This window comes from Botryllus schlosseri, chromosome 16, assembly GCF_051294905.1.
Source record: "Botryllus schlosseri isolate E-star chromosome 16, Bs_hap1, whole genome shotgun sequence".
Lineage (NCBI taxonomy): Eukaryota > Metazoa > Chordata > Ascidiacea > Stolidobranchia > Styelidae > Botryllus > Botryllus schlosseri.
Window position 1 is genome coordinate 16815877 of NC_137251.1, and position 26836 is coordinate 16842712.

A 26836-nucleotide genomic window follows, 5' to 3' on the forward strand; every position below is an offset into this window, starting at 1 on the left:
ACGAGGGTGCCTATGAGGTTGATTTTTCTGCGGCTAGGACTAAATGAGTTCCAACGAAGGTATTGGCCAGTGAATGTCGGTTTCCGGAAGATTGATGTTTCAAATTTATTGGTATCATGTTTTTCGACTAAAACGTCCAAAAATGACAATGAGTTATTTCGTTCTTTTTCAATTGTGAATAACAGAGCCGTCGACGGTTTCGGCAATATTACAATGAAGACATAGCGTATTATCGGAACATCCTATTTTTAACGTATGAGCCTACAGTGGCTAGAGCGCAGACGGAACATGATGACCTCAAATTGCCGACATGTATGCATTGACGGTAATCTAGTTGAAACGCTCATAATGCATCCTTTTATCTTCACATACGTACAGTTCCTGCCAGAGAGTTCGCGAATATTGGCGGACAAGTGACTTAATTCTATAATTGATATCAGTTCTTTTGTCTCGATAACATACATGTTGAAGTATAAAAGCAAGTGCCTTTAATTGCCGGAAATAAAGCTACACAATATGGCATTTTTGCGGTCCACCATATTTCTTATTAACGTTTACTAATCGCGCAAAGTGTTTACACCCTATCCTAAACAACTTCTCCGTATTGCTCTTCGACTAAACTACGGGCTTTATAATATCGGGGAGGGCGCCATACCATGATATTTTTGAAAACGTGCCGTTCGAGAAAACAGAGGATTAGTATCGCATTTCCATATCAATACTATCATTTTCATCCCATGATGGCGACGAATGCTTCTGTTGTTGAAAATTGGATACCTCCCGGTACGCATCAGTATGAATCAATAGATTTTTTCGACGCTACTTCTACTTCTACTCGAGTAGCTTTTTTGACTACTTTCATCACCTCTGGTTAAAAGTTGTAGTGGCGCTTATCTCCCTTAAGGGTGTGGTGCACCACGGTCTGAAATTACCTCTTGGTATAAGTACCCTTGTAATGTAATTCAACCTCAGCTAAATACGAAACAAAAATTAAAGGATTCTACGACATGATAGCACGAATTCAGCCACTGGGGTTAATAGCTCGGGCTGGACCAAGAGGTTATAAGTCGTGAATGGGATGTCATGATTACGGCATGACTCAATGAGAAAGGACCATTGAAAATCATATCTTGCACAATTCCGTCGACGGTTTCGGCAATATTACAATGAAGACATAGCGTATTATCGGAACATCCTATTTTTAACGTATGAGCCTACAGTGGCTAGAGCGCAGACGGAACATGATGACCTCAAATTGCCGACATGTATGCATTGACGGGAATCTAGTTGAAACGCTCATAATGCATCCTTTTATCTTCACATACGTACAGTTCCTGCCAGAGAGTTCGCGAATATTGGCGGACAAGTGACTTAGTATTTCCGGTGGTCAACTCAGGGACCTGACGATTGGGGCCAGACATAGATGTTGCTTCGCGGTCGGCGATCTCGTTGCCATGGATACCTTTGAGACTGCGGAATCCATCCAAATTTTACCTCTATACGGATACCTCTTCCAGTAACCCGCTGAAGCTAGGGGAACACTTGTTGAAGATATCTAGATAGCACTAGATAGTATCATCCTTTATGATACGAAGAAGAAATATTCTGACGATTTAATTTTGTAGCTCTCAAATACAAATATATTTAGTTCTTCATTTCGTTTCTGTTTTTTTCTGGGTTTATTTCGCCTCCACATCTGGGTTTTTCCGAAATATCCCAGTGGCATCTCTGTTAAGAACCACTGTGTAGAGTGTAGGGTAGGCCAATGTGGATGTCTTTGTCTGATTAAAAGACTACTCCAAGTCGTTTCGGCACCCTTTTATCTTTTCGTTAGGTCGCAATCGTGTGGTGTATTGATTTGATTAAAAAATTAATAAAATGACGATGATAGCGTTAAGAAGCCTTTGTGCTTTTGAGCACTTCTCTTGAAAAAACACTATTTGCTACTCATTTATGTTTCGTCATTCATAATGGGGCTACCTGTAAGCCAAAGCCAAAAGTATATCGAATAAGGAATCTCATTTATTATGTGATGATTCTCTTCACCAGAATATCCATGAGGAGGTTTTTCTACACTGGGAGCCTCCCATCTTTTCCTGAACGCTCAAATAGTTTGCTGCTGTACTTCCTTATTTGAGCATAGTCAAATGGCACCGTCTAGCGGTTACACAAATATATTGATTCTGAACACCTGGAGCTGCGTTGACCTAATTATTTGAGGAAGGTTGGTTCGATTGGTTTGAAATAAGGACAGATTTGTTTGAAATGAGGAGAGTCTCATGTTTGAAATGAGGATAGTCGTGTCAGAAATAAGGATAGTCATGTTTGAAATGAGGATAGTCGCTATATTCACTAGAAAGTCAGTTGCAGTACCAGGCACGACTTCCCAGTGGTAACCCAGTCAGAACACACCCCAGACACGATGTCCCATTGGCAGCACAGGCCGAACACACCCCAGACATGATGTCCAAACACGCCCCAGACACGATGTCCGATTGGCAGCACAGGCCGAACACACCCCTGACATGATGTCCAAACACGCACCAGACACGATGTCCGAGTGTCAATACAGGCCTAACTCGCCCAAGACTAGGCTTAACATACGTCCTCTTTTAAGAAGATTTGTCCTGTTTTTTGACTTTTTTGAAAGTGTCCTCGGAGGACGCCCTTTTGTCCTATTTTTTGAAAGTTTAGGTCAGATTTAGAGCAAATTGCAAGTGATATGCTGCAAATTAGCACAGAAGTGAAGCTCCGGCGGGTATTTCGGAGTGAAAAACGGTGATTTAAGCTCTGAGCGAAAAGACGACTTTTTTTTTTTTTAGTCATCCACCTGACAATGTGAAGTGAAAAACGGTATTTTGAGCTCTGAGCGGAAAAGTGTCCTCTTTTTACATTTCCAAAATATGGTAAGCCTACCCAAGACACCATGTCTGAATGGCAACACAGACCGAACACGCCCCAGACACGGTGTCCAAGTGTCAACTCAGATCCGGAAACAATCCAGACACCATGTTTGAATGGCCGAACATGCCCCAGACACGATGTCCGATTGGCAGCACAGGCCGAACACTGCCCAGACATGATGTCCAAACACGCCCCAGACACGATGTCCGAGTGTCAATACAGGCCTAACTCGCCCAAGACACCATGTCTGAATGGCAACACAGACCGAACACGCCCCAGACACGATGTTAATAAGGTTAGTAATGTTTGAAATAAGGTCAGTCTCGTGTTTGAAATAAGGATAATCATGTTAGAAATAAGGATAGTCATGTTTGATATAAGGATAGTCATGTTTGAAATAAGGTTAGTCTCATGTTTGAAATGAGGATAGTCATGTTAGAAATGAGGATAGTCATGTTTGAAATGAGGATAGTTGCTATATATTCACTATGAGGTCAGTTGTAGTACCAGGCACGACTGCCCAGTGGTAACCCAGTCCGAACACATCCCAGACATGATGTCAGAACACACCCCAGACACGATGTCCCATTGGCAGCACAGGCCGAACACACCCCAGACATAATGTCCAAACACGCCCCAGACACGATGTCCGATTGGCAGCACAGGCCGAACACACCCAGACATAATGTCCAAACACGCCCCAGACACGATGTCCGATTGGCAGCACAGGCCGAACACTGCCCAGACATGATGTCCAAACACGCCCCAGACACGATGTCCGGGTATCAACACAGGCCGAACACGCCCAAGAGACTATGTCCGAATGGCAACACAGACCGATCACGCCCCAGACACCATGTTTGAATGGCAATAGCACAGGCCGAACACGCCCCAGACATGATGTCCGAACTCGCCACAGACACGATGTCCGTGTGTCAACACAGGCCGACACGCCCCAGACATAATGTCTGAATGGCAGCACAGGCCGAACACAACCCAGATATGATGTCGGAACATGCCCCAGACACGATGTGCGATTGGCAACACAGTCCTAACACCCCCAGACACGATGTTAATAACGTTAGTCATGTTTGAAATAAGGTCAGTCTCGTGTTTGAAATAAGGATAATCATGTTAGAAATAAGGATAGTCATGTTTGATATAAGGATAGCCATGTTTGATAAGGTTAGTCTCATGTTTGAAATGAGGATAGTCATGTTAGAAATGAGGATAGTCATGTTTGAAATGAGGATAGTTGCTATATATTCACTATGAGGTCAGTTGTAGTACCAGGCACGATTCCCCAGTGGTAACCCAGTCCGAACACATCCCACATCTAGTCCGAACACGTCCCAGACATGATGTCCGAACTCGCCGCAGACACAATGTCCGAGTGTCAACTCAGTCCGGACACAACCCAGAGACCATGTTTGAATGGCCGATCTCGACCCAGACATAATATCCGAACACGCGCCAGACACGATGTCCGAGTATCAACACAGGCCGAACACGCCCAAGACACCATGTCTGAATGACAACACAGACCGAACACGTCCCAGACACGATGTCTGATTGGCAACACAGGCCGAACACCCCCGGACATGATGTCTGAACACGCTCCAGACACGATGTCCGAGTGTCAACACAGGCCTAACACGCCCAAGACACCATGTCCGAATGAATAATTGACCATGATATTGGGAATTTTATCGAGCGATCATTCGGAACTATGCCGATTTTCAGATTTCAGACTTGGACGGCTATATTTATGGGTGGTTCCGTTGACCTGCTAGCTTTAAAATTGTATTTCCGGAATTGTAAATCCGGAATCAAGATCGGTATTGTTAAATTGGAGTTTCAAAGTTAATACATGAGTTCGGCCAATACTAATGTCCTTTGCATTTATTGCCGGTCGCCTGTGTTTGCCGCTGGGCTCATTTGACAAGGACAGGAATATTTGGGAATCACACATATATATATCGAAGATTCCTGATTACACGTCTATAATTGCAAGTGCAGATGCGAAGTCGACACAGACGACACGTTCTCTCATAATTGCGAGTATATCAGACTCAATTCGGTAAATTTTCTGGAGGGGGTGCTAAAAACAAGAAATTGAGTGACAATAAATCGCGCTTAGTACTTAGAAAAATATCAGGTCAAATGAATCTACCACGAAATATTATACTTTATGATCATACACGAAGATCTACGAAAAACAAGGCGAGCCCCGAACTACGCCAATGCGTCGGAACTAATGCTTCAAGTTACTAACAACCCAAATTTCGCGGGCAATCTAATCAAATCCACCCTGCAAATTCACAAAAAATTACATAATTTGTCGCGCCGATACATATAAACGTTATAAATTACATCATGTCTGGGGTGTGTTCGGCCTGTGCTGCCAATCGGACATCGTGTCTGGGGCGTGTTTTGACATCATGTCTGGGGTGTGTTAGGACTGGGTTACCATTGGGAAGTCGTGCCTGGTACTGCAACTGACTTTATAGTGAATATAGCGACTATCCTCATTTCAAACATGACTATCCTTATTTCTGACATGACTATCCTCATTTCAAACATGAGACTAACCTCATTTCAAACATGACTATCCTTATATCAAACATGACTATCCTCATTTCTAACATGACTATCCTTATTTCAAACACGAGACTGACCTTATTTCTAACATGACCAACCTTATTAACATCGTGTCTGGGGGGGGGGGGGGGGGGGGTTGGGACTGTGTTGCCAATCGCACATCGTGTCTGGGGCGTGTTCCGACATCATGTCTGGGTTGTGTTCGGCATGTGCTGCCATTCAGACATTATGTCTGGGGCGTGTCGGCCTGTGTTGACACTCGGACATCGTGTCTGGGGCGTGTTTGGACATCATGTCTGGGGTGTGTTCGGCCTGTGCTGCCAATCGGACATCGTGTCTGGGGCGTGTTTGGACATCATGTCTGGGGTGTGTTCGGCCTGTGCTGCCAATCGGACATCGTGTCTGGGGCGTGTTCGGCCATTCAAACATGGTGTCTGGGTTGTGTTCGGACTGAGTTGACGTTCGGATATCGTGTCTGGGGCGTGTTCGGTCTGTATTGTCATTCGGACATGGTGTCTTGGACGTGTTTGGACATCATGTCTGGGGTGTGTTCGGCCTGTGCTGCCAATCGGACATCTTGCCTGGGGCATGTTCGGCCATTCAAACATGGTGTCTGGGTTGTTTTCGGATCTGAGTTGACACTAGGACATCGTGTCTGGGGCGTGTTCGGTCTGTGTTGCGATTCAGACATGGTGTCTTGGGCGTGTTAGGCCTGTATTGACACTCGTAGATCGTGTCTGGCGCGTGTTTGAACATCATGTCTGGGGTGTGTTCGGCCTGTGCTGCCATTCGGACATCGTGTCTGGGGCGTGTTCGGACATCATGTCTGGGGTATGTTAGGACTGTGTTGACGCTAGGACATCGTGTCTGGGGCGTGTTCGGACATCATGTCTGGGATGTGTTCGGACTGGGTTACCACTGGGAAGTCGTGCCTGGTACTGCAACTGACTTTATAGTGAATATAGCGACTATCCTCATTTCAAACATGACTATCCTTATTTCTGACATGACTATCCTCATTTCAAACATGAGACTCTCCTCATTTCAAACAAATCTGTCCTTATTTCAAACCAATCGAACCAACCCTGTAGAATTATTTTATTTTCGAGCGAAGAGTTGTCAACAGAGAGTTGTGGTTGTATTTATCGAATTCGACTTGTTGTGTCATTCATTAATCCATATTCATTTTTCCGTGGTTGTATTTTTCAAGGATAAGGTTGGTTGTAGGGGTGGTCATTAACAACCTCATCCATTTTGAGGTTTTGTCTACTTACAACGAGCCCTAACCTGACAGACAGGCAGAACCTGAATGGCTTTGTATCATTGTAATTCGTTCGTGACATGGTTGGTGCTGATATATCTTACTAGTTCGAAAATTTGAAACACACCTAGGACTAGTTACTGTATTAAGGAGAGTAGGGCAATGCCTATTGCCGAAATCCCTCTGGGTGACTTTCACTGGTCCCTGTCTAGAATAATAGCTAGGTTTACTTTTATGAACGCTCCTGATTTTGGCAGCTACGATTGCAGTTAATCTGAGCTGATGAAAAGAAATCGACATGAGCCTGACGCCTGAGCAGGGCAGAGAGAATCTCGTCGTAGCAAAGAAGAAACTTATTGAAGGTTTGGGCTCCATTGAAAATGAAAAAATGTGAGCAGCCTCCTTGCGTATGTTGAATTCTATCGCATTTGACTGGCTATAGCGCAACCATACAGTGGACGTACCATTCTGACCATATTTTGAACACCGTCAAGAAACTGGTCATGTTGGTTCATGTTATTATTATGTCATAAGAACAATATCTTTCCTCAGGTTCAAAAGTTTATTTATCATGTTACCGATGTTTGCTGAATGCTACCGATTAAAATCAAAAAGCTTCATCTGAATAAATTTAGCAACTGATATAGTTCTTGTTTATTTCAACGCCAAATTTCCATACATCGTATCTTATCCTAATCTCCTTTTCTCAATGTAATTTTAGGTATTGGGCGAACATGAAGGCTTGGTTCAAGAACAGACTAACGAAAGAAGAATTCGATATCGAATGCCGACAATTGCTACCTAAATCTTCCACCCATCTCCATAATGAATTTCTCTTGGCCGTCCTCACCAAATGCCATTCAGTTGGCGGTACACAAGGTAGGCTATAATTACAGTATAAGCCTATCCTTACTGGAGACAGGTATCTCACTTTCGGGTTTAAAATATCCAATCGAATGATTCAAATTAAAGGGAACTCATCACTCTAGTACAGGGGTCGCCAACTCAAAACGGGTCGCGGGCCACTTTTCACAATTTGTAGAGGCCGCGGGCCGCATAACTTCAATGTCGAGATAAAATAGGAAACGCATAGTTTAACGGCCACGCTTCGATAACTCTACGTCAGTACAACGCTATTTTCTCTAATAGTTACATATATATATAGCATATAGTTACCACAAAAGAAATAATATTTTATTGAAGAAATACATATAGCCTACAACAAAACAATCTTGATCATCACTTTCATTCCATTTTGAACTATGAGCAGCCAGCGCACGATACCTGACAACACTCTTCAGCAACTAAAGCAGATGTGGCCAACCTTTTTGCTATTCGCAGCTACATTTCGATTCGGCCTACTTATATTGGCTACGGCCGCATTCTAGTGCATAGTCATAATGAACTAACTGGAGGCCAAATTCCCACGTTAAACTGTCACCGTCCATTGCCTGTGAACTCCGGACTAATCTATTTACTGATATCGGCTTACGCACCCAAATCGTGAGTGGTCATGTTATGAAGAAGCACAGGTATTCGTTGATATTCTTGAGTGAATTTCTTCATTAATACAAGTATAGTTTCACATATTGCTATCAAATATTAATCCTTCGTCAGCCCATGTGATCAAATTCAACGGTAGAGTTGATGCAGGGGGTGTCTTCGAAAATTTAGGGAAGTTATTAATGCATTCATTGCATGTCTACATCGCACACTCACTGACCTTTTAAACTTGAAGCAAAGTCATTATGATAGCCTATTTAGCTTTCCAGGCCAGAAATCAGTACTCCATAGGTCCTCAACTCAAATTTTGTGGAGTCTCCTAATATATTAATTTGAAACATATTTAATTCTTCATGTCAACTTCTAGCCTCGAAAGACGCGTCCGCCATTTTATCTCTAAGAGCAAAGAGAAACAAACGGAAATTGCATGCTACAAAAAGAAAATTCGAAGTAAGTGCTTCATTGAATAGATTGATTGAATTGATATTGGTAATTAGTATACTATACTCGACTCACTTATAAATATAAAATATGTCATCAATAAAATAAAACCAATACCGGTATCCAGAGCTTACACCTCAAAATCCTTTGAACAAACCGATTCGCATGTTGTTGATTGCCAATGCAATGCAAGTGACTGGATATTGTGCAAAATGACCTATTTGATAAGTAACCACATGCTTTGCCATGTTAGCTCTATTTTGTGAAACTATGTACCGTCTGTGGTCGCTGTTTTCATGTTGAAAAACTGTGTCAAAACTGGTAAATGATTCATCTGTTCATGCGATTGTCAATAGCCTACTGCATACTATAGGAGGTGTGTCGTCTGATAACCTGCTAGAATTGTAACCTGAGTCCCAAGTAATGTGCGGCTGGGTATTTTATACTTAGCTCGTGGATGGTAGACGCACGTTCCTGCGTTAAGTCCTTGATCTGGCAACTTCAACGTGAATGCAACGACAGTATTGCCTCAGATAGATATATTGGTCGGATATGCATGGAATATACAGTAGGATATCGCAGATGAGTCTGGTTTGTAATTGAAACGCGTGGGCTGATAAATGGTCAGTCACGTGGTACGACAAGAAATAAATAAATCATGTGATATACAGATATGAGAGAGAGCCCGGGCATCACAATACCTAGTAATGCTAGTATGCTAGTAGTATTTTGCGCACGCGTGATTGAACCCCATTAACTGTCACAGTGCGAGTCGTGAGCATAGGTGGTCAATAACTAAATACTTTATTAGAGTACACAAGTAGAATCGCAGAACCCACTTCATCCCCTTCTAAAAACCTCAATTGTTCTCTTGGAAAGAGTGACCTGCTTATCCCTGACTGGCTTGTTCTAAATCCATTCGCTTATTGTTCATATTGTTTCTGCTTGCAGTTGTTGCACACTGTCTGGAGTACCTGAATCTTTACAATTAACCATTCGTCATACTAGTTTATGCCAACACATTCAGTCATCAATAGCGCACCGAAATTTGATTGTGATATGCTTCCCCTGATTTGTGATAAAGTCATTATTCACATAATCGGTATAGAATTGAATAAAATGAATCTAAAGCTAGATTTTAATATATCGTAACTGGCATATGTTTTTATGTATGGATACATTAACACGAGAAAGATTATCTGATCCTTGTTGCATTGGAATTTGACCCGTTTCATCTCACTGGTCAACAAAATGAAAAATTTTTTTTAGGCAGAACATCTGAGAGCCGTTTCCGGGGTTTTTGAGGTTGCTGATTACGAATATCACATTAGTTTTGTCAGATTGGCTCTCTGTCAGAAGATATTTATACCCCTAAAAAAAGCCCAAAATTACTGTATTTACCCTTAAATATTTCACTCGGTATGAAAAAAATTGTAGTTTTTCTAATTTTATACTGCGCATAAATGGCTAATTGACTATAAAGAACCCTCATGTCAATCTCAGTCATTCTATCAATATCAACATGGCATGATGCGAAATATTTGTTTGTCAAAAAAGCAGTTTGTCAAGCCTAAAAATTGTACTTTTGTACAACGGAGATTCATATTCTTCTGTATCAATTGGTCATTCTACCAAGATTAAAGAGGAGTATAAAACTATAAAATTTGTCCTTGAAAGGCTTAACTACAATAGTCATTATGTGTCTCATTTCTTTTGACTGGTAAATGAATAATTTTCCACTGAGTCAACAAAGTGGGTATACCTGGTAACCCTATCAAACGAGCAACTTAAATCTGGTATCTGGTATATTCGAATGCCGATGAAAGATTCCAATTTCACATTAGGAGGAGCTCACAGCATGTTATTTCTCGTAAGATGTAGTAAATAAAACTTTTTAGCTGATCACAAAGCACCCAACTACAAACAGTTGGTCCGAAAATTCGTATCTGCATATCGAAAACTTGGAACAAACATGAGCATAAAAGTTCACTTCCTGTTCAGTCATCTTGATATATATCCTGATCATCTTGTCGATTAGCAAGGGGAGAGGTTCTACCAAGACATCAGAACAACAAAAGAAAGATACCAGGGCAGATGAGATGAACCATTGAACATATTATGTTAGACCATTGCCGGAACCTTTCGAGAACCTGCACTAAATAGCTTACAGGCGAAAATCGTACAAAAATCAATTTCGATTTAAAATATATCAATAATATTGTATTCCAACTTATATTTCAAATTTACAATAGGTGGTTGGTGTAAAACTGATTGAATTAATGCCACGTTATTTGAGTATCTAGGCAAATACTTATGTACATGACTGGAGTAAATTTATGTAGCCTACATGGTATTCGTGAAAGTCTGTAACTATGATAAATCTATTACCCCTAAATATAGTGCTGTTGCTGTATTTTGATATAAAATAGTCTTCTGTGTGTAAAAATAAAAAGTAGAATGAATTTCTAAACTTTATAGTACGACTAAGCCAATTTTATATCTAGTCATTACCCCGAAAATGGGAGATTTTGGTCAAAATAGCCCCATGGGTTATCTCCGCAACAAGAGCCAATTTGAAAGAACTAAGGTCATATTCGGAATCAGTGCCCTTCAGAACCCCCAAAACCACTCTTACTTTGTCTGCCTAAAAATATGTGTTGACCAGTGTTATTATTAGGAACATTGTCTGTTTTCAAAATATCCCTCCTCTCCCCCATGTTCTTTACCTCTCCTTCACTTCCTCTTGGCTTGTTATGCGCCTGAACTAGTCATCTTCATTTCAGACTCGATTTGCTCCTGCGTCGCCGATTCATCTTCCTCCGACCCGAAATCTTTTGGCTGAAAACAAACAGCTGGCTTCGAAAAGGCCGGCCAAGGCGAAGGAGCAGAGATTCCCGAAAAACCTGGTGCTGTGCGCCAAGTCTCACGAGATCCCAGGAATGGTGGAGATGAACGGGCGCGTCGGGGTGGTGACTTGGGAGAAGGGGCTCGATGATTTCTCAGAGGAAGTGTCGCAGTATGTCATCAAAGCTATTGATGTAAGATCACAGGCAGAGTTGGACAACGAGAAAGTCTTCAGCTTTTCCAAATTAAATTAGAATTAGGTAATAATAGCTACACAGTTTTCCCCAAACTTGACTAGAATTACAATTATAGCCTCAGTTTCTTTTCCAAATTAAATTAGAATTAGATTAGAATTATAGCTACACAGTTTTCTCCAAATATAGTTTCAGTTTCTTTTCCAAATTAGACTAAAATTAGAATTGTAGCAACACTGTTTTTTTTTCCAAATTAGCATTATATCTACCGTTTCTCCAAACTAGGCTAGAATTACAATCATAGCTACACAGTTTTTCCAAACTAGACCAAGATCAGAATTACAGCTACACAGTTTTCCCACATTAAATTAGAATTATAGCCACACAGTTTTTCCGAATTAGACAAAAATTAGCATTAGATCTCCAGTTTTCCCACATTAGATTAGAATTATAGCCACACAGGTTGTCCAAATTTGACTAGAATAACATTTATAGCTATACAGTTTTTCCAAATTGTTCCAAAATTAGTATAACAACTATACAGCTTTTCCACATTAGTCTTGAATTAGAATTATAGCTACAGTTTTTTTCCAATTTAGTCTAGAATTAAAATTATACATACAGATTTTTCATCAGATTAGAATTAGAACTACTGAATTTGCGAAAGCTTGGAAATAGACTTCGGTTTTAGTTCGTAACAAATCAGATACATTCTCGTATGTGTGAGAATTGCAAATATCATTACGGCAAACTTGGCTAGTTTCGCACTATACAATTCTCCTTTACAGGAAAACAAGAAATTACAATAGACTTAAAATTCGAGGATAGAAGTCAATTCATCTTTAATTCTGCATCGATTCATTGTCGAGTTCATGCACATACTGAACTGTTTGTTGCTGACCCGCAGGTGTTTCTCAAGAATATAATTACCGGTGTCTGCGCTCAAAGGTCGTGCTACAAGATACACGGGAAAGATTTCAAGCACCACATGGGTTGCACGGCTCGGAATCCCTATGCGCTAGCCGACGTGAACCTTCCCTCTCTCTTTGGAAAGAAGTCGAAGGAAACGTAAGCGGGGGATATGGCGTTTGCACTAACGCGCGTTGATTTGTACTTCATGTTCTGTTTTCTGTGATATGACCAATGGAGGTTTGAAGGCTTCCATAGTGTATCAAAACTATAATTTCTGTTGATAATTTAACTTGTTGGCAAGGTGAACTCGGAGAAAATCATCCCGGCTACTCGACTGAAACCATAGTGCCCAGTCCTATATGCGATCAGCGGCACTACACATTAGGGGTGCTCGAAAATAACTTTTTTTTTTCAAATTTCACTGGCTACTTGATAAAATAATCAGGTTTGCTAAAAAACTGCACTCCAAATTTGGTTTGAGAAAATGTTTTGTATTTATGACATAAAAATTGAATGATTTTTTTTCATATTTGGATAACATAGTATTTACAGTGACTATGACCTGTCACCGTAAATACTATTTTATTCAAATCGAAATTTTTCGACTGCAAAAACCCCGCTTCCACTGGTTGGAATTGAGCCAAATTTGGTGAGCATCGCAAAATTTTTATCATTTTTTTATGTAATAAATCCAAAACTTTCTTCTCTGGTAGCAGAACGGCTACATGTTGGAATTGAGTCAAATTTGGTGTGCAGAGTTATTTCAGCCAACCTAACGAAAAAAATAGTTACGTTCTGATCACCCTACTAGACATAGGTACAATCTCCAGAAATATGCACGACAATTTCTCTCATAAAAGTGACTAAAACTGCCTTCTACTTTTCAAATTCCGAATTGTAAAAAATAGAATTAGTTTTGCCGAAAAAAGGTTCGAGGAGACGTAGTCATAAACCTTCCATAACCACGTGATTAAGTAGTGCAAATATGCAGTACTTACGACTATACTACTTTGATAGAGTACTTTGTTACTGGCAACCACCTGGTTCCTTATGCGTTTTGTTTTCTGGTTCAGATTCTCTAACTCAAACAGACCGACCTACGACCAAGCCGAGCAAATTGCGATCGAATGCATGGGACATGCGGTACACTGCACCCCGCCGCCGAGACCTCCTGCTAATATGTACGACCTGCTGCAAGCTCTCAAGGTATGTGCCGTGTCTAGGTCAGTTCTTACTCTGGCTTTAGTTGAATGGCGTACTCTTCAATGCCAAGGTAATTGTGCGATTGTGAATTTGATTGAATCAAAAGTACACTGCAGGATATCGCTTTGCGATCTCGACCTCCCACTGTGTATTTATTTGTACGACAAATTGAGCAATTGCCTGTTACTTGATATGCGCGCGGCATATTGGCGACATTGCATCTCGCTGGTAATCTCGTGTGCAAATGTACTATATTTTTGTTTCTGTTAGAGTTGTTATAGTATCTACGAAAGTATAGCTTGGAGCGACGTTACATACATCATATATAGCCTACATAAGTTCATCAACACGGGCGAAGCTTGTCTGACCCATGTATGATAGGCATTATACGCATGTCCGTGACCCTAATAAATGAATGCTACATGATGAATTGGAAAAATTTCAAGCTACATACTTTAATAGTAGATATTTGGCATTGATCAAGTTTATTAATCAATTCTGCCATGTCATTATGGCACGACTTTGTGACATCATCGAACCCACATGCATACGGAAAATTAGTGCGGCGCCTATGCTTATGGGAATGATCTCTGATACGAACTGAACCTGATTTTTGTTGTATTCTGGAATTTCATTCAATATCTTAAGTTTTCAGAATTCAGTATTTCTAATGTAATTTGAAAAAAGAGTATAGCTATGATTCTAATGCCAATATAATTTGGAAAAGCTGTAAATTTTAATAGTTTTTTAACCCTGCTTCAAATAACCATGTGGCCAACGGCGTACTGCTGATTGATATCTTGTCTCGGTGGCAGTTGAAAACGACTTTTATCGAATTCGCAGAAAGACAAGTCGCTGATACCATCACACTCTGTCTATTCGACGTCGATGGCAAGAATTATCGAAGGTCTTTGGCATCCCGATCATGACGAAATAGAACAAGACCAGGAATTCGCCACCATCACCTCGAAGCAGATCACTGCGTACGGATGATTTTTTCACAAGATGACACGTCAAAGGAAGAAAGTGTCGTTTATTCATTTCTGTAAGTTGAAATGTCATTATGGAAGTTCGTTGAGAGTCATTGTTTCGGCGCTTCGACGATATACCCCCAAGATCAAAATCTATAAACGAAAAAATAATTTTTTTTTCATGTTGGGTACTGAATATGGGTTAGGACAGCGGTTCCCAACCGGGGAGGAATTCTCCCCTTGGGGGGAATTTTGCAATTTTTAGGGAGGAATTCCACTTTATAATTGTAACGGATTTCCAAAATTGTTCATGTCGGAACTGTCATGTAGTCAACCAGTTATATCCGAACGTGTGACCCTTATAGCTGTTTTTGCTGAAAGTATGTTCAAATGCTATTTGAAATCTCTTTTTTACATACGAATTCCCCCTTGTTGTTTTTTAAACTAGTTCAGATGTGCTGCAGTTTGCAAGAAAATTTTTTAGGACAGTGACGGCCTCTCGATCAAATATGTTCTAAGCGAGCAAATGTCTTGCCGAATCTATCACAACAAAGCCTCTAATGAAAGTATTTATCTTATATTTTCAAGTCAACATTTTCAGACAGTGACTGAATATTCCAACGTCATCGATTCAAGTCAAAGAGATCGCTAGCCTTGCTTTATTTTTAGTGAACAGCTACCCGACCGAAAAAAGACATGGTAAACTTGGTGCAATGCTGCCGAAACGGAATGGGTGTCCCAACTTTCAATGAGTTCTAGCAGGAAATCTGATCAGTTGTATGTATCACTTGTATGTATCAGGGCTGTAACCAAGTCACGAGGCTCCGAGTCACAAGTCAATCTCACTTTCATAGTTTTGACTCGAGTCAAGTCGAGTCATTTTCAATTCAACATTGAGTCAAGTCTGAGCCCAAGTCACCGAGCAGAGGGTCGAGTCCGAGTCATTGTATTATGACTCGAGTCCGAGTCCAAGTCATTGTGTTGACTGCTCAGTTTCCAGTTGAAGTCTTGTTAAACCCACTTTTTATAACTCTGTTTGGTGATATTGAATGATTTTGATTTATACTATACTAATTTTCCTCACTTTGAGCAGTTTCTTGTCGCATTTTCAAGTACCAGGACCAATATACGAAATTCCAATACGAAGGCCACTTTACTGTTCTTCGAAATTACAATGGAATGTCGGTCTTGGCCGTCTTATAGTCTCGAGTCATATGGCTTGGTTCGAGTCATGCACAATGACTCGAGTACAAGTCGAGTCAATACACAGATTGTCTCGAGTCGAGTCATTTCCCTATTTTGAAAAAATGACTCGAGTCAAGTTGAGTCTTCAGAAAATGGTGACTCAAGTCTGGTCAATCCTGCTATATATGAAAGCACCAATATTATTGTCCAAATGCATACGCATTACGCAAACTTGAGAAAAAATCGCGAGACCAGTAAATTTATGCATGCTGATTTTTCACAGCAGTTATATTAGCGATTGGTGCATGGTAAGCCGAAACACACAAATGGAAGTGTGGGGCTCTGTTGAGTCAAGCCTTCCAGAATTTGTTTGATTGGGGCCAAGACCATTGTTTTTGGAGGTCTACAAAGTGTTGTTACAGCCCTGCTAGAAACAAACACTCTGTACCGCCCGTCTTATTCTTCGGTCAACAGGTGTTTGCGCGGTAAAAATGACCTTTTTTAGTCATCGGCAGATTTCTCCTAAGGGGGGAATTTTGGCTCAAATTTCGGCCAAGGGAGGCAGGAGATGAAAAAGGTTGGGAACCACTGGCTTTGGATATCCCAATATTAGGGTTGTGGGTGAGAGATATTAGGGTTAGGGGATGAAAGATGTTAGGGCTCTGTGAATGACGTATATCAGGTTGGGCGTGAGGGATATTAGGGTTAGGGGTGACAAAATCCCCAAAGTAATGTCCCCAACCCTATTATATTTTATCACCCACTCGCAACCCCAACCCTATTATATTTTATCACCCACTCACAACCCTAATATCCCTCCCACAGCCCTATTGTATCCCTCCCACAGCCCTATTATATCCCACTCACAACCCGAATATCCCTCACCCACAACCCTAATGTCTCCCACTCACAACCCTAATATCCCTCACCCAAAACCCTAATATTGGGGTACCCTGACCATAACCCTAATATCCACCTCCCACACTTCCAACCCAACACTAAACAGAAATTATTTTTCTGTTTATAAATTTTGACATGTTTGAGCTCGGGGGCATATCGAAGAAGTGCCATTGTTTCAATCTGCTAATTCGAATGCATCCTTGTGTTGATGATAGGCCGCTGTCATTACTCAACAGCAGCCATCATGTCATGAATGGTGTAAGCCTCTTCTTTACATTGTCTAGGCCTGCGGTTCTTAACCTTTGCGAATTCGTACGCTAGTAGTCGACAATCTTATTGCTAATATTGAGTTGACCACAAAGACAAAAACTAGCACAATACACATCTATTATTACATTACTATAAAAGACTCGTGCACAAAATGAACTGCATAAACAGTGTTAAAAGAGCAAAACCATTAGAACATGATTTTCACACAAACAAAGGAATATTCACTGCAAATTAGTATGACTTTTCGGGTGCGTGTCTTGGCATCCAGTGACTGCCATTAAAACACCAACCACTGACTTGGATTTTCTATTTCGAGGGTTACGAACCTGAGGGCCATGACCACTATCAAGAGAGCCATGAAAAATGTAATGTTTTTTAGTTATCATCACTATAACTGTACAGACCGGTATTTTCAATGAATGATGTTTCTTACTTTTAACAGGGTCGAGAAATAGGGGGTTATTCATTGATTTTTGAAACTTTTGGAAGGAGTCACGGCGTAGAAAAGGATGGGAACCCCTGCTCTATATCATGAATGCTATAAGCGCTCAAGATTTTCACACACCGTTAATGATAATAAGACTAATGTTGAGGATGCGCCAATTTATCTAAATGCTCTGTGTCAACAGCAAATGCAAGTATTGACTACGTGACTCAATACGGAGAGGGTGCCGGAACTTCTAGCTTTTATCCAACATTCACTCTCTTGCGCCACTGCTTGATACGGGAGCCTGCAGCCACATATATCGTGGATGGAAAGACTGTTTGGAACATCACTCTGTTGCTTGGTCAAACACCGTAACCTCAGGCGGCAGATCATCGTCTACGTATGCGCCATCAGCGGGATGCAGCCAGATCCTCCATGAATTCTGTTTGCTTTTTACTACGAAAACAGCATAATGTAACTGCCAGCTGAAAAACAAATATACATCCAGTCTATCGGCCCAGTTTGTGTATGCTATTTCATTTATAAATTATGTGTGCTACTTCGGTTATAAATCAACACCCCTTTAACAGATTTATTCAGTAGATGCACCAACTTGACACAAGTCTTAAGTTTGTACATCCCTCGAATAGAGCTGCTTAAGTGCGGTAATTCATTGAAGGACTAATTTGATTTAGGGATAGGCTAGACCAAGGTTAGTTTAGTGGCGACCTTAGGTCAGGAATCGGGTTTGCAATGAGGCTTATTTCAGGGTTGAATTGACTTAACGTACATCTGGAGTACAGGACACTTGAATACGTTGGATCAGCAGCTCTCAAACGCGACTCATCCAGTCGGTTTTATCCACTTCATCAATACATTTTGTCACCCCTACCTCTACAGCGTGTCGGGTGATGCATAGATTAGGTTTGGGATTGGGTTATGATCCAATATCCAGCTGTGACCACGGAAGAGTAGATGATTGAAAACCAGAACATCTGGCATTCACAATGTGTCAATAATACTGCAGCCTGAATTGTAACTTTAATACATTGAACACTGCAGATAAAATATTCTGTTTTACCTTTCTTCAACACTATTCCTCGATGACTTGGTGTAGATATCTGCTCCTCTAGTGTTACCCCAAACTGGGACGGCCGACTGCAAATATCAGGAATGCAGTATAAGTTCAGGGGGATGAACTCGAATTCGATGAATGAATGAGTTGCTGCTTTAGACAATTTTGACAGTTGCGTGACACTTCAGGGTCAATTGCAATTATTTATGATATAAACAGGGTAAAATTGCAAAAAACATGTGACACTTCGCCCGAGTATACTTTCCTAAATATTCTCAAGTATTATTCGTTTCTTCATTTACTACTTCCTCAGTTTTACTGTGTATAGGAAATCACTCTAGGATGGAGTATCAAACTGTCTACTTTGAATATACGGAACCAGAACAATATAGAACAAGTAATGTCAAATCAACTTTCCACCAGCTTCAACATTTCCGTCTGTGTTCTATTGTAACGGTTGTATTCAAAAAATGAAAAGGCCACCTAGGTACATAAGTTACTAACCTTGAATTCGGTGTCCGTTGCAATCAATCTTCTCAAGTTCAAATTCTTTATTTTCATTTCTCCCCCTCCAAGCAACTGAACGCATTTTGTGTTCTGTTTCGCTAACTTTAATGGAACGGTGCAATATTCCTGCTTTTTGTGTTTTCCTGTATAGCGCATATTTTTGTGAATGTAAACGGTCGAAATTCAAATGTTCTTGACCTCACTCTGTATTACTCTTGTCGCTATGTTTGCCCCCAGCACGCCGACTACTCCGATCCCGAGAGAGACATAAACAAGGCCTTGAACGCCTTTACTGGCCATTATCACAGCCTTTCACGTTGTTTGAGGTACGCGGTAGCAGTTGTATGAGCATGAGTAATTTATAAACAATGAAGCCAAAGTTACTCAAGCAAGCAACACAGCTGCAATCTGATATGGCCACAGTCCGGTTCAGGAGCCAAAGCAGGATTTCAATGATTTTTTACATGGCCGGACTGGATCCGGATTTTGAATTTGCAGCGACAGTCGGATTTTAGCCGGATTGTTTTTTGGTGCAATATGATTAATTAGCATTGTTCTGGTAGGATTTTTTCGGATCAGCCGGATTTTTTCGGACTCTGAATTTCCAATTGCCAGCCGGGTCCGGATAGATTCGGATCCCGAAATTTGGGAATCCGCCCATCTCTGCAAAGTCACTAGTTGAGTGACTTTGCATCTCTGGCTGCAATGTGGAACTATAGTGGAACGAATTTAATATAAACGGAAGTATGGATGCTTCACCTTGACAAAAATAGCATGGATTCAATCATTGAAATCTGAATGAATCGAAAATCGCAATGGAATGGAAAACTGAATGGGATAGAACGGTTTACAGTTTTCCATACCTCAATAAATTCATAGGTCAGTACCATGTTATTTAGGATTGCCATACGTCCTCCTATTTCAGGAAGTTCGCACAAATGACGCGAAATAGGCCGAGTCAAAGTGATGACTTTTTTCAGTCAACACAACAAGATTTCCAGTTTCAAAATCAGCTGTTTTCAATTTCTGCGAACTAACTTTTATGTTTTTAAAAAGTGTCCTCCTTTCCGGATTCCAAAATATGGTAACCCGATGTTATTGTCATTTTCATCGATTCAAAATACCGCAAGAGAGAGAGAGAGTATTATTTTTCGCCTGCACCATCGAAATGCTTTGACGACGGAGATACGTGATACGGCCTTTATAGTAAGGTCATCTAGTCTGCACCCCCGTTTTTTATCCTCCATGCTATCCGTGATTGCTGAGCGCCTAGCCTATACAAATTGACTACCACGACCTATACAAATTGGGGCCAACAATTAAAAGATGGAACCAAGCTCTGTTCACCAATAGCATGCCACACAGAATAACACTCACCACAGAGTCGAAAATACTAATAAACATTGACAAAAAACTTGAGTGGACGAAAGAACAGTGGGCGGAAAGCACATTGAAGCAAATATATCTAGACATAAAGAGAAAATACGAGGAAACATACAAAAAACCCAAAGCCGAAGCGAACTGGCTGAACATACACCGTGAAAACATCTACGTGAGCGGGACAATCACAAACAAAGAGAAAATAGCGAGCTACAGAATAGCAAACGAGGGCTATCTCTTTGGCGCGAAAAGAAAAGGGTCTACTCGAGATGAAGCCAGGGCAAAAAGCGCTAACAAACTGCAGACAATGTGAAAACAACACAGAAACATCCAAACACATCGTTTTTGATTGTCCAACAGCAAAAAAGATTTTAGAAAAACTCGAGCGCCTCACGACCAAGAAAAACCAAAAACATACAATCTTCACAATGGATAACGTTATAAAAGTCAGTGAAACAAAAGAAAACAAGAACCAAACAAAAATAATACTCGCCGTATACAAACAAAACATGATACAGCACAGAATGAAATTAGAACACGAAAACATCAACGAGACAAACGAGGAATTTATGATAAAAGAAATACACAACAAAACTTTCAACTCAATCAGGAAACGACTAATACACCAAAACGATTTACCACAGGACTTGAAAGATCTTCAAAACAGGCTATCATCGGGCCCAACGAGTGCCTAATAAAAAAGTCATCGGGCCCAGCGAGTGAAAAAAAAGTTGAGCTAAGTAATCAAAAAACAACACATCCGTAATAAGTTAAGCAATCAAAAAACAATCGAAAACAACACATAGGTCATAAGTTTTAAAAAAAAAACGAACATAAAACCCCCAGACCGGAGGACGCCCCTATAACAGATGTGGAGAGGGGACTACGATGGTCTGGGTTTTCTGCTGGCCGCAAAAAAAATTTGTACGGTGGGAATCAGTGCGACATTAGTTTTTGATTAAGACCAGTTATACTAAATTTCAGCGCTCGGGTCACCAGCTATAGCACTACCAGTTACGCTACTTTTAGATCATTGCTCAGCAATAAGAGAGACTGCTTGTACAAGCGTAATGCTGGGTTTTGCCCACTCATTGAGTGCCTTTGTTGCGCACTGAGCTAATCAATTTCACTCAGCTTAGTCAGCTATCAGCTGTATCACTCAGCTTTACAAGTATCACGTCTATAGACTACGGCCAGGATGCAAAACGGTCAGGTAGGGGAGATGTGGTACCGATGGATCAAAAATCCCCCTAAAACAAAAATCATCTGTGAGAGACCCCATTGCTTGCGCACGTCAAATTTTTTTGTATGTGAGGAAAGATGTTGCCAGCATGCAATTGTAGACAAGTTCACGGAGTGCAATCATGGAATTATCATAGAGAATTTTCAAAGTATTTTCGGTCCCAGTGATCCGTCGGTACCACATCTCCCCTATCACTCAAGTTTCCGCTATTTTTCGCCAAGGGATTAGGGTTGGTGAGAGGGATATTAGGGTTGGAGGTGGGTTAGGGTTAAGGCAGGGGTGGGAAAACTTTTGAGCTCGCGGGCCGCATTCAACATCTGTATCCATTCGCTGTATAAAATTGAGATTATAAACCAAAACGCAATACTGATATTTGATTATGTAGTGAGGACACGGAGATAATATATGTGCTTATTTAATACAAGCCAAACATTGCTTTGATGATATCGTACACGCGTCAGAAACATAGCGGCGAGATGTCATAGGCTGGCGGACCTCCATAACCAATTTGTCAATACTATAAAGATGAAAGTCGGTTGGCCCGATTCTTAGAACAGGATTGAAATTTAAATCTGTGAGCAGCGATCTGTTCATAGATTTACTAATTCCACTTTTGGTTCAGTTCCAGGACACACAATGCTGACAGCATCATAACCATGTTATATAGCTTCAAACGTGCTTCTACTATGTGTAGATAAAATATAAATATACCCTAATTCTACGCACACGGACAACGAATCTACCTAAGACACGCCCGAATCGTTTTTTATAAGCAAAGAACACTGAAATAATTTAAAATGGAGTGGCCAATCTGAAATCTCACCCGTGATCCAAATTATGTCAATCTCGTTGCAGCTATCCCGCTGTGATATTAAGTATTTCCCTTTTATCAGTGGTTCTCAAGCTTTTTAAGACACCCCTTCCCTTATGATGGTGAAAGATTTCGCGCTACCTTATCGTCATATCACAAAACGCAACCACGATGCTCTCAAACCCAACGGGTAGTTCAATGATATTGGGTAGTTTGATGGCATGGAAGGTTACGACTGTGGATGAGAGATTTTTCAATATGTAATTCAGATTAAATACAGAGCAATAACTATGAATTGGTTGTAAATCGTACGGAGCTCGAAATTTTTTTACCGTTGGGCACAGCTTCGCGCCGCTTATCAGATGCTTTCACGTCCCCAAGGGGGGCGCGCCCACCAGTTTGAGAAACACTGTATTAGAATTATCAGGGTGAAATATACTAAGAAAAAGTTAATCAGTTCCCTGCATTAATTCGATTTTTAGTACGCATTTTAGCAATAGTCTGCCCACCCCTGGGTTAAGGTAAGGCTATCCCAAGATTAGGGTTGCGAGTATCGTGTCCGTCACCCATACCCTAATGGCCTAATCTAACGGTACTCCCAACTCTAATCTTGAGATACCCTAACCCTAAATTCGACCCTAGCCGACCTCCAACCCTAATATCCCCTTCCCAACCTCATTTTTAGAGCCATCTAACATTGTTCACGAGACTTGACGTGAGGCGTTATGGAATAACATGCACTGGACATGGACTGACATATATGAATAGACAGTTAGTTCGTGGTGCAGAACTTGAAGATAGCTTTCAAAACAACATCCATTGCAGTAAAATATTTTTTCAACTCGAAGACTTTTCGGGTGCCTCTGTTCAAGAGTTATCGTCACACTGAAGGGATTTAAACAGAATGAAAAGCAACAATCAGAAATTACATACCATGAGGTCCGCAATGTAACAATGGCAACACTAACAAACTTTGAACTGTACGGTACTATAGTAACATAGCAATTTGAAAATAAACAATACCAAACACGAATTAGAACGCACTAATGGGAAATTTGTAAGTTATACAGAAAATCTTTTTGTCAACATAAAATAGGCTTGGACTTGGTCAATTGGATGATTGTTGATTCTGAGGCTTTCAAATGAAACAAGGATCTCCCTCGCGCAATGACAGTAAACATTTGGTCATTATAGTTTTGAGCGCAAGTAGGGTTCTCACGTTGGCCAATTGACGAAGCGTATGCTTGATAATCGTCATAACAGTCAGTTTTTGCGGCTACATTGTGATGCGAACTCCGTACGGTCATTTGCGCAAGTTTTTGAGCGAATCAATTTGTGAAATCCGAAAGGATGTACTTCCTGCTTTAAATGCAAGTAAAGTTAGGCTTACCATATTTTGGAAATCTAAAAAGAGAACACTTTTTCAGAAATTTGAGACTTGCAAAACCGGAGAAGAATTCTCAAAATTCGGGGAACTTTTTCCACTTTGTGGTCGGTTGACTAAAAAAAAGGTCATCTTTTCGCTCAGAGCTCAAAATACCGTTTGAGCGTCACTGCTGTGCTAATTTACGGCATATCTCTCGCATTTAGCTCTAAATATGACCTAAATTTTCAAAAAAGAGGACAAAATCTCAAAAAAGAGGACAAAAGGGCGTCCTCCGAGGACACTTTCAAAAAAGTGAAAAAAGAGGACAAATCCTCTTAAAAGAGGACGTATGGTAACCCTAAGTAACGTTGTCTACGAATTTAAGTGCCACTGTGATAGTAGGTATGTGGGTCATCACAAAGATTGTTTGAACGGATAACGCAACATATTTCCAAATTGATTCGACCCTCAACATGATATAGTCCACTGGATAGTCTTAGTAGAATGTGCTTAACCTATCGATGCTTCTGCTTCTTGGATTACGCCCACACTTCCACACATTGCATCTGGAAGTTTTTCCTCATCATTACACCCTGCGGTTAGTTCATCCTCAACTGTCTCACTATCCAGGACGCGTACAAGTCTACGTCTGCACCTTTCGATACAATGGCACGTTTCCAGCATTTTTCTGAGGTTGATGGACAAAACTCTTTGCCTCTTTCGTGCCGTCAACCGCAAAATGTGCAGTTTATTAAAGGCGGTCTGAGGTCTCGCTTTATTCGCCACCGCTTCTTTTGCTGGATATGCAAACCTCCGATCAGCATTGTTCCGTCTCGCTTCTAGGGCAGTCACAACGTCGATAATCTTCTGAGACGTTAGCTTATCAAATTCGATTTCAGTTACCTCCTGTCCTTCCTTCCCTATATGATTCAGTAATAGTCCAACTTTCTAGAGTCGTCGAAACATGATGCGTAATTAATGTTCATTCACCGAAATAATTTAGGGCACCCTTCCAGCTCAAAATGGGGGGTTGGGTTGCAGCAGTTTCGGTCCTGGTAAGACGTCAAAGTCCAGTCGGTATTTTCGGGACTTAAGTATTGGAAATATTTCGCGCTTTTATCGCGCTCGAGGACCACTCGAGTATAATAAACCACATGATAATTATATGTGGTATATTCAGGGTCAAATCAAAGTTGTTAAAACAACAATCGGGTACGGTCCCATACCCTGTGGTTCGAACCATTTCTACTTTACATCTGCGATTAGCAACGCGGGGAAATTAATGGTATTGGATTTTGTTTTGGTGCTTTGTGTGACTAAGTAAGTCAACTGAGAAAGAGAAATGGGGTGCATATATCTGCTCACATTGAATTTAATACTCTACCCAGTTATTAATTTAAATATGAATGTTTTCCATTCATATGAGCTTGTGGACCACAACACTAGATCGTATCATCTTTTATGCTACGATGAAGAAATATTCTGACGATTCAATTTTTTAGCTCTCAAATACAAGTATATTTAGTTAATCATTTCGGGCACAAAGCTTCAAACATATTTTATGTACAAGGGGCGCTCACTTTTAAAAGTGTTATACAGTACCCCTTTCTTCGATGTCCAGTGTCCACACTCTGTGCGCTGCAGAATATAATACCTAGTTCGATACATTTTGTTGAAAATAACCCTAGCAAGTGTGACGGCAGTGTTATAACGGGAAATTGGCAATCTAAAAATACGCGCAATCCATTTTACATGAATTATGATAACCCACTACATTTGTGCAAACATTTGTATCAAACATCGTCACGTAGCGCGACTAAACATTTGACATACTTTGTGGAATGTTAATTTGCTTTGAATACTCGTTGGGCATGTGTCCTACTACTACATCATCAACTGCGAAGCCATTTTTCTTCAGCCCCCCCCCCCCCATATCGCCCAATGATTGAACGGAATCAATCAAGCATATCATAACATCACAATTAGTGTATTGCACCAAATCACTTTGAAGTAACGAAGTACTTCTACTTTTTCGAAGTACTCAAGTAGTTTCCCTCTACTTCTGGCACTTTTACTCAAGTAGATATTTCTTTCGCTACTTCTACTTCGTAATATTTTGTGAACTACTTACTTACTTTTCGCTATTTTTAGTTTGCAAAGTAGAGTAGTTTAATCCCCCAATAAGAAAGATGGCCGAAGGAATTTCGGAGCTATTTTTACGTAGTACCAACATTTAATTTTCATAAAGGTCATGTAATACCCATAATTTTCGTTGCGCTTCGGGCACAATAGATATGGAGTGGCAAATCTGTTTTAACGAGAGTATCGCTGAATATAATTTAGATACCAGGTTGCGTGGTTCCGTTCACACCGCATTCATCACAGTAAGTATGCCCCCCACCCCCCATGACGTTTGAAACTATCGTTTCGCAATCCAGCAATTACCTATTATACCTAGCAGCCCATGGCGTGTCCTAATCTGAAAAAAGTTTTCTATGACTTTTTTAACGTTAGACCTGTTTTAGCAGATCCACCGCTGAAACTTTCGGGACAAAAGACTTGAAATGTATTTTCCGCTTTTTAGAAGTAGTATTTGTATTTTTCTTTCCATTACGAGTACGCCTACTATACGTTGAGTTCTAATTATATTTTCAGATCTTTTGTTTGGCGAACGTGCATATTGAGGTATAAAAGCAAGTGTAGTAATGCGTTATATTTTCCGAAAATAAAGCTATACACTATATGACATTTTTACTATCTGCTATATTTTCACTAACGTATACTAATCGCGCAAAGTGCTAAATCCGTAACTGACACAACTTCTCCGTATTGCTCTTC

At 40.6% G+C, this 26836-nt stretch overlaps 3 protein-coding genes across 4 annotated transcripts in view; 1 reads left to right on the plus strand and 2 right to left on the minus strand.

Annotated features, from left to right (window-relative positions):
• Positions 1-26836, minus strand: part of LOC145459247 (uncharacterized) — a 116134-nt gene that overhangs the window by 27955 nt on the left and 61343 nt on the right. The gene's annotated exons all lie outside the window — the stretch shown is intronic.
• LOC145458556 (transcriptional adapter 1-like) lies at positions 6649-18200 on the plus strand. 2 transcript variants are annotated; one of them, XM_080336960.1, is made up of 8 exons: positions 6649-7156; positions 7488-7645; positions 8637-8719; positions 11494-11748; positions 12656-12816; positions 13734-13866; positions 14707-14908; positions 17819-18200. In XM_080336960.1, exons 1-7 carry the CDS (start codon positions 7065-7067, stop codon positions 14854-14856), a joined length of 1032 nt encoding a protein of 343 aa, XP_080193086.1. In that variant the 5' UTR covers positions 6649-7064; the 3' UTR covers positions 14857-14908; positions 17819-18200. The 2 variants fall into 2 exon arrangements, with proteins under 2 accessions (XP_080193086.1, XP_080193085.1); XM_080336959.1 differs by having other exon boundaries at positions 6650-7156; positions 17632-18200.
• Positions 17238-19629, minus strand: LOC145458557 (uncharacterized). The gene is made up of 4 exons (XM_080336961.1): positions 19402-19629; positions 19196-19341; positions 18698-18774; positions 17238-18101 (listed from the first exon to the last, which is right to left on the minus strand). Exons 1-4 carry the CDS (start codon positions 19496-19498, stop codon positions 17963-17965), a joined length of 459 nt encoding a protein of 152 aa, XP_080193087.1. The 5' UTR covers positions 19499-19629; the 3' UTR covers positions 17238-17962.